At 40.5% G+C, this 9,187-nt stretch overlaps 1 protein-coding gene across 2 annotated transcripts; it reads right to left on the minus strand.

Annotated features, from left to right (window-relative positions):
* Window positions 1–107: 107 nt before the first annotated feature.
* LOC124377786 (microfibril-associated glycoprotein 4-like) lies at window positions 108–8,090 on the minus strand. 2 transcript variants are annotated; one of them, XM_046837066.1, is made up of 6 exons: window positions 7,964–8,090; window positions 7,538–7,560; window positions 7,232–7,444; window positions 7,002–7,098; window positions 723–890; window positions 108–576 (listed from the first exon to the last, which is right to left on the minus strand). In XM_046837066.1, exons 2-6 carry the CDS (start codon window positions 7,538–7,540, stop codon window positions 302–304), a joined length of 756 nt encoding a protein of 251 aa, XP_046693022.1. In that variant the 5' UTR covers window positions 7,541–7,560; window positions 7,964–8,090; the 3' UTR covers window positions 108–301. The 2 variants fall into 2 exon arrangements, with proteins under 2 accessions (XP_046693022.1, XP_046693023.1); XM_046837067.1 differs by lacking the exon at window positions 7,964–8,090 and having other exon boundaries at window positions 7,538–7,580.
* Window positions 8,091–9,187: the final 1,097 nt, after the last annotated feature.

A 9,187-nucleotide genomic window follows, 5' to 3' on the forward strand; every position in this document is an offset into this window, starting at 1 on the left:
ATATATATATATATATATATATATATATATATATAAAGTGTATAATGTAATATAAAAGATATTAATGTAACTAAAATTAAAATTTGAATCATTTATTTTTTTACATCACCATTTTTATTGAATTTGGACAGAGAGATGGGGGGGGTGTTACTATGCCAAGACTATACTATACCAACATACTATAAAGTAAAAGTTCATAGTTGTTATACAAAATACAACGGCACAGAAATGTTCAGAAGAAAAACATTTTTCACAAGATTTGCCTTTTGTTCATTTTGCACTTAAGAAAGACACTGACATGCTAGGTTTCGCTAATGTCGTCGATGTTCACCCGGCGTATCTTCATCGAAATGGACTTCATGGAGTAGTAATTTTGCCAGCTGGTCCACAGGACCCCATTGTCTAAGTATGCTGAAGCAACGCTCTCGACCTTGTACAAGCCGTTGGGGTTGGCCACTCCATTACTCCACCAGCAAGTGTACCAAAAGCCTCCATAGAAACTGTCTGCACAGCTGCCGTACGGAGTTTTGTCATAAGTCGAAAATATTTTGCCGTTAATGCTGCTCAAAGGATCTCCTGGAATCACACAGCACACATCGATCCTGTTCATTCCACATGAAAACTTTACTGATTATGTCCTTTCACAAATTTCCAAAGATTTCTGTGGTCTTTAAAGTCTGCACAAAGCAGGAAGGTAAACCATAAGCAGGTGTTTTGCTCACCTGCTCCTCCATCGATGAACTCGCTGATGTGCAGTGCGTAACTGCTGGCCTCGGGGTCGATGTAGAAAGATCTGTACTGGGCGTAAGCGCTGCCTCTGTTAAAATCCTCCATGTCCACTTTCAGCTGATACTGCTCCATGTTTGTCAATAAGTAGATGTTCTCCAGACCTGGAATAATAATAATAATAATAATAATAATAATAATAATAATAATAATAATAATAATAATATGTACTACATCTATATCAGCCTCAGCAGTACCAAAGTGGAATCTTCTGTTTAAATGGCCAGGTTGGTTTTTGTTCTAATCAGGAAATAATCTGCACAACCAATATAATCCATTTGCACATCTGGAATTAGGTGTGGCTTCTGATCCGCTTGGCTGGAATGAAAACCTGAAGCCACAGCAGCTCTGTTCCAAGCATATCATGTGAGATTTATGTGACTCAAACCTGCCAGAGATGATCCTGGTCGAGGTGTTCTCTACATGCTGTACGTAGCTCATGGAGCTCTGGAGTTCTGCTTTAATGTTAATTAATCATGTTAGGTCTGCACCTCTCAGTCTCAGTTCTACATTCTAATGATTTCTGTATTTGTACTTTTGTTTTCCCTAAATTATTTTTCCGCCTGTTCAGACTGTCATTTGCTTCATGTGGATTATTTCCCTGCGTTTGGCCTTATTCTGGTTCCCCCCTCTTCTCTTGCTCAATTTATTTTGTTACTGACCCAAGCTTTTATCACATTTATGCATCACGATTAGTATTTATCTGCTTTATTAATACTGCAAACACGTCTCACGGCATTTGGTGATGAAGTCACAAACTTTAATCTACTGACTCATTTTCATGGACACTGTAATATATGTACTATTGGTATCAGCATTCTGTGATAAGCCTGCCCTCTAGTGGTGACTTATGTAGTGCTGTATTAGTAATGGCAGTTCTGAGTAAAGACCATGTGAGTTAACACGACTCAACCGTTCTGCTGCGTATTATTCTTCTGTTAGCATACACAACAAAATTGGCGACGAGGTCTGGATCTATAACTACAACAAGACTTTTTTGGACATGAAAAAGGAAAAGAAGGATCGTGAAAAGACAACGTGAGTCACATGAAAGAAAGAGAAGCTAATTAAAGTGTAAAGCTAAACTGCAAACGATCAAAAATAAAATAAAAATTAAATTAAATTAAAATGTCAATGATTGGAACAATCACCGCATTTGATAGCAATGCTGAGGATTGGGGAACTTATGTGGAAAGAGTGGAATTATACTGTGAGGCTAATGCCATTGCAGATGATAAGAAAGTAGCTGTTTTGCTAAGTGTGATGGGAGCAAAGACGTATGGACTGCTCCGTAGTTTGTTAACCCCTGAAAAGCCAGCGGAAAAACGTTTCAGCAAATAGTGGACATTCTAAATGAACATTTGAACCCCAAACCCCTGTTAATTGCGGAAAGATTCAGATTCCATAAGCGTAACCAAGCAAAAGGAGAAAGCATTTCTGAATATATAGCTGAGCTACGCCGATTGTCAGAACATTGTCGATTTGGAGCTGGACTGGCAGATGCATTTAGAGACAGGCTTGTGTGTGGAATGCACAATGAAAGCACACAAAAAAGACTGTTGACAGAAAAAGACTTGACACTTGATCGTGCACTGAATATAGCAATATCCATGGAGACTGCAGCAAAAGATGCATTGGAATTGCAACAAAAAACAATGGAATGTGCAACAAATAAACTGTCACTGAAATTGGAAAGAAAACAGAAATGTTATCGCTGCGGAAAAATGTCTCATGATGCGAATGACTGCTGGTTCAAAGATAAAGAGTGCAGGAAATGCCATAAAAAGGGGCACATCGAATGTGTATGCAAAACGGACAGACTGAGGATACAAAAAGACAGAACACACAAGGTGAAACGTAAATCCGCCAATGTATATCAAGTAACTGAAAATGAAACAAACACGAGTTCAGGTACAGATGATCTTTCATGTTTGGAACTGTACAATATTGAGGAGACAGATCGAAGAGTTATTTGGCTCATACCAGAAGTGTCAGGAGTCAAACTCAAAATGGAGTTAGACACTGGATCGGCCTTATCGGTCATTTCAGCAGCTGATTACCAGCAACTGTTCTCAAAAATACCACTGCAAAGCACATCAGTGATATTAAAGACCTATACTGGTGAAAAAGTGTCTCCGAAAGGGAAACTACAAGTAATTGTAAAGTACAAAGGAAATCAGCAGCAATTGTACTTGTATGTGTTGGAAAACGGAGGGCCTGCATTGTTCGGACGTGAGTAGCTGAGGAAAATACCTCTAGACTGGCACACTATAAAAAAACTGGATGTGTCCCAGCAAGTCACAGACAAAGAGACACAAAAGGCCCTAGCGCAAATTATAGAAAATGCAGAATCTGTGTTTCAAAAAGGAATAGGAACACTTAAGGGAATAAAAGCGAGTCTGGAGTTAGAAGAAGACACTTCTCCAAAATTCTTTAAAGCTCGCCCAGTCCCGTATGCAATTCGTCCCAAGGTGGAGGCAGAGCTGGATAATTTGGAAAAAATGGAAATTCTGACAAAGGTTGAATGGAGTGAATGGGCAACACCCATAGTTCCAGTGATCAAAAAGGGCAAAGCAGGAGATGTGTGTATTTGTGGGGATTTTAAAGTGACCATTAATCCAGCGCTTCATGCAGTACAGTATCCCCTGCCACGCATTGAAGACATTTCTGCATCTTTGTCTGGTGAAGAACACTTCTCAAAAATTGACCTGGCTCAAGCTTACCTTCAAATGGAGATGGATGTGAAATCCAAGAAATTCTTGACAATCAACACACATAAAGGGCTCTATCAATGCAATCATCTTGTTTTTGGAATTGCCTCTGCCCCTGCTTTGTGGCAGAGAGCGATGGACCAGGTGTTGCAGGGTATCCCAGGAACGCAGTGTTACCTGGATGATATCATTGTAATGGGGAAGGATGATACATATCACCTCAGAAACTTGCACAGGTGCTGATGAGATTGTGTGAGTATGGACTAAGAGCCAACAAAGAAAAATGTGAGTTCTTTAAGTCTCGGATTTCTTACTGTGGTCATGTAATAGACAAAGATAGTCTACACAAGTCACAAGACAAAATTGAAGCTGTGCTAAATGCACCACACCCACAAAATGTGTCTCAACTCCGATCATATCTCGGACTTGTGAACTATTACCACAAATTTCTTCCAAACATCTCCACTGTACTACATCCTTTGAACGCACTGTTGCAAACAAGGACACAGTGGAAATGGTCAGACAGCTGTGAGCAAGCTTTCCAAAAGACCAAAAGGCTCATACCTTCCGATATAGTGCAAACACACTTCAATCCATCTATGCCTATCAGACTGGCGTGCGATGCATCACCATATGGAATTGGTGCAGTGCTGTCACACAAGTTTCCAGATGTTGCTGAAAAACCGATAGCCTTTGCATGTAGATCACTAACGACAGCGGAACGCAACTATGCACAAATAGACCGTGAAGTACTTAGTCTCGTGTGGGGTGTAAAAAAATTCCACCATTATCTGTATGGTCAATGGTTTACCCTGATCACAGATCATCAGCCCTTGGTCTCGATATTCAACGCTCAGAAGGGTGTCTCAGCGATGGCCTTAGCACGGTTGCAGCGTTGGTCACTCTTTTTGGGTGCTCATCAATATGTTATCGAGTACAAAGGCACCAAACTACACGGTAACGCGGATGGCTTGTCGCGTCTTCCACTGAAGTTGACAGAAGAGTCAAAGGCGATGGATCCAGCTGACATGTTTCAAACCTCAATCGTAAGTCAGTTTCCTGTGACAAATGCTGCTATTCAGAGCGAAACCCGCAATGACCCGACATTGTCTAAGGTCTATGATATTACAGTACTTGGGTGGCCGTCAGCAGGGAACTCGCTGTATCCGGCATTTGCAGCAAGGACAGAACAGCTTTCTGTGTGTCAAGGAACTCTAATGTGTGGCTTGTGAGTTGTCATTCCCTCCAAATTGCGCAGTAAGATGTTGGACATACTACATGAAGGACATTTGGGCACTGTAAAATTAAAAAACCTTGCCCGCAGTTACATGTGGTGGCTGGGAATTGACAAGCAGATTGAAGATCTGGCAAAGGCTTGACCAGGATGTCAAAGGACCCAGAACTCTCCACCATTAGCTCCTTTGCATCCTTGGGAATGGCCTTCAACACCGTGGCAAAGAGTGCATGTCGACTTTGCTGGGCCATTCAAGGACTCCATGTTCTTGATCGCCGTGGACGCGCATTCTAAATGTGGCCTGAAGTTGTTCTAATGAAGACAACAACATCCAAAAAGACTGTTTCTGTGCTAAGATCAATATTCTCCAGAAACGGGCTCCCAGAACAGATATGCACGGATAATGGACGACAGTTCGTCTCAGAAGAGTTTCAGAAATTCATGAAGCTGAACGGAGTCAAGCACATTACATCCGCACCACACCATCCTGCCACTAATGGCTTGGCCGAAAGGTTTGTACAAACGTTCAAGAAAGAAATAAATGCAATGGACAATGACACCATCTCACTCCCACACAAAATAGACAACTTCCTTTTCATGTACAGAAATGCAACCCACTCCACAACTGGTCAAACACCAGCAATGGTGTTCTTGAAGAGGAATTTAAGATCTCGCTTGGATATCATCAAACCTGATGTTCGACGAGATGTGGAAAACAAACAGTTTGTGCACATGAACGATAGACAAGCAAGAAACTTCCAAGTAGGACAAGCAGTCTTAGCACGTGACTACAGACTGGAAAAATGGCAGCCAGGTACCATCACCACCAGAACTGGTCCCTTGATGTACACAGTAAAGGTTGGTGACAACACATGGAGACGGCATGCAGATCAGCTGGTGAATCGTCAGGCAAAATCCTCACTGTTATCTGTTCCTGATTCATCTGACGATGTTCCTAATTTAAATGGCAAGGTCAATGATGCTGTTGAGACTGCCCCTCTTACCTCGGTTACCATGAACGATTCTGAACCACACATTGATAATCCAGATGTGATGGCTTCAGTTACGCCTGGACCGCACCGGGATTCGCAGAGACGTTACCCTTAGAGATGTAGGAAACCTTCCCAGAGGCTTGATTTGTAATGTGTTGTAATTGACAACATTGTTCAGGTTTATTGTGATTGTTATGCAGTGAGTTGTAGTTGTGTGTTTCTTGTTTCTTGGGTGATTAATCTAAAAGGGGAGGAATGTGTAATATATGTACTATTGGTATCAGCATTCTGTGATAAGCCTGCCCTCTAGTGGTGACTTATGTAGTGCTGTATTAGTAATGGCAGTTCTGACTCAACCGTTCTGCTGCGTATTATTCTTCTGTCAGCATACACAACAGACACGAACTTCTCTCTTTTTTCCGTGTCACTCAGCACGACTGCCTCCGTCTGGCTCTGTCTCCAACAGAGGCAGAGGATCATGGGTAATAAAAGAAATATATGCTTAGGGGTTATTCTGTAATAAATGTGTGTGTCTCTAATTAACACAGTTTCCTTAATTACCTGGGAGAGTATATTTACTGTGTGCTGACCACTGACGATGGTTTATAATAGCGAGTTTACTGAATATAAATAAATAAAAACAAGGATAAAATCTCCTGCCTAAATGTTCAGTAATGGCGCTTGGAAATGAAAAAATCAACAACAAACGGAAAAAGAAAAATACAGCATCTGTGCTATCCAGTGGCAGAAAGAACATTTTGGCAAAGACACCAAAAATACTTCCAACTAAAATACATCACATAGAAAGTCGTCCTTAGTGACACAGAAAAAAAGGGGAAATTTCTTTCCATGAACATGATAGATTACATTTCGTGACTAAATGAGGACATGACATGAGACTGGCCTGCACCTGCATCTACACACTCCTGTGTCTTCCCATAAATCCACAGACCTGAGTACTGTGTTCTCTACTTCTAATGAAGTTTCGCAGGTTTTCATTCCGATCCTGCAGGAGCCCCACCTGATCACCTGATTCTACCTGTCTAATGAGTCCAGCTTGGCTTTAAATAGACTAAATAAAATCAGAAGTGGATTCTGATTGGCTGGAATGAAAGTCTGCACCCACACCTGGCATTTGCAGATTAGATCAGATGCCCCTGTAGTGCAAATCACTTGAATAGTGATGATTTCAAATGATATAGAACTACAACTATAAAAAGTAATAGAGCAAAAGTGTGTGAGATAAAATTTGCATATTCAGCGATTTTCATCTCTCACCCAGCCAATATTCTCCATTTGCATTCCCAAAGCCGTTCTTGTACTCGTCCCATGGCTGGAAGAAGTTCACACTTCCATCAAACCTCCTCTGAATCACCTAGAGGTTGAATTGCAAAATTAAAACAGAATTAAATACCACATATTGTCTTTAAACAATTGAGATTGACAGATATAAAAATAAAATACAATTAAAATAAACACTTCATCTTCAGCCAGAACATTTCACTCACAGTCCATCTTTCATCCCCATGGCTCTCGTCTTCCTTACAGCCCATATCACAGTAAACCTGCACAGGTTGGCCTGCAGACCCAGCAGGGTAGATGGTGTAAACTCCATTGTGGATGGAGCCGTTGTTGTAAATATCTTCACAGTCCGCAGGCAGGGAGTCCGTCCTGTTGGGAGCCGAGTGCACCAGCAGGGGCAACGCTACAAGCAGCAGCAGCTAAACAGAGAATACAACAACGATGATGTTTACTCACATCAACTCACATCACAGCAATGCATATTTATTATATCATTAATATTATCAACTCACCATATCTGTAAAGTCGTTTTATTCTATTTAAGATAAAACATAAAGGATTATTGCAGCAGTATCTGTTGCTTTCAACACACAATGAGGTTTTAATGTTGAAAATGTGCACACGTGTATTTAGACGTACAAAGTCCACAAAAAAATATAAATGCAGGTGAATTTAATCATATGAATAAAAAGCAGAGAAAACCTTAAACCCCAAAAGCTGCTTAAACTGCTTTTTGAACCCTGAATTAGTATTCCTATATTTTAAATCATTAATGAAGCGTCATGAAATTCTTGCTCTTTTTCTGCTCAGCTTCAACCAGCTTCACTTTTACAATAAAAATCTGAAATATATCATAATCATTATATTCTGTACTGTTTTTTTTTTTTGCAACTCTGAAAAATAGACATTATTTACATGATACTTGAATAAACACTCACCCTGTGTGTCTGCCTCAGTCGTCTACAGAGCCGTTCAAAATCAGCAGCAGCTCTGCCACACTTATATACCGTCTCGCATGAACTTGTCAAAGGAGCAGGAGTGTTTTCATGATCAGGCAACCAGGAGGCACAAAAGACCTGGTTGCTTGGCAGCATTTTTTCATGAGACGTGACTTCATTGTCTTAATTGATGTGTGCATGTAGTTAGTGTAGTTAGTTTGAGTGACAAACAAAGTGGTTTGTTTTGTTTCCCATCAGGAAGTAATGGTTTACTATGCAACATATGCATCGAATTCTCAAAGGACAAATCATAAAGTATTCAAAACATTATTCATCCAATGAACATTGGTACAGAAGACAGAAATACAGATTAGAATATACTGGAAAAGTAAGCAGACAGCTGACACTCACTCCCATATGTTGGCCTTCTTTAAACTGTTACAACTAAGTTGGAACCTCACAATGGTACTCTCTAGAACTAGGAGATTAAAGCCTGTTCCAGCAGGACAATACACCCGTGTACAAATCCAGCTCTATGAACATCTGTGAAAAGGAACAATCAGGAACAAACAGCCCTGACCGCAATCACATCAAACACCTTTGGGATGAACTGGAACACCAACTGAACCCTCAACAACAACAGTGCCTGATCTCACTAATGTTCTTGTTGCTGAATCACAAATCCTCAGCCACGCTCAAAAACCTACAGAGAGTGGAGGTTCTAAATCTGGAATAACATGGCAGGTGTCCAAAAATGTGTGATCCTACAGGTAGGTACATGTACCTAATTCCAGAGTAGGTCAAATCCATGTACATAAATTGAATGCATATGCAGGTGGTCCCCCAGAACGTGGCGGTTACGTTCTAAGACCCCCAGCGAGTTCTGTGGATTTTGGACGCACCCCTGCAGCCCCTATGGTACCTTAGTGAATTCATCCAGACATTACGCCCGTAAGTTGGTTCATTTTTGATGCAGACTCAGCAGAAAATGTGAAGTAATGAAAATACATACTTTTATTTATCACTTAAAAGGAAAAATACAATAATGTGTTTTAATTTTTTTCTGATATCTGCTAGTAAAAACAGTTAAAAATGTTATTCCCAACGTTCCTGAACATTCGGTTTTGCTGCGGATTCCGAATTTTAAGATTAAGCAACTTGCTGTTAGTTAGGTTCCAAATGAGAACCCACAAATTTTCTAAACCGCGAATTATCGGGGATTGA

Source organism: Silurus meridionalis, chromosome 24, assembly GCF_014805685.1.
Source record: "Silurus meridionalis isolate SWU-2019-XX chromosome 24, ASM1480568v1, whole genome shotgun sequence".
Taxonomy (NCBI): Eukaryota; Metazoa; Chordata; class Actinopteri; order Siluriformes; family Siluridae; genus Silurus; species Silurus meridionalis.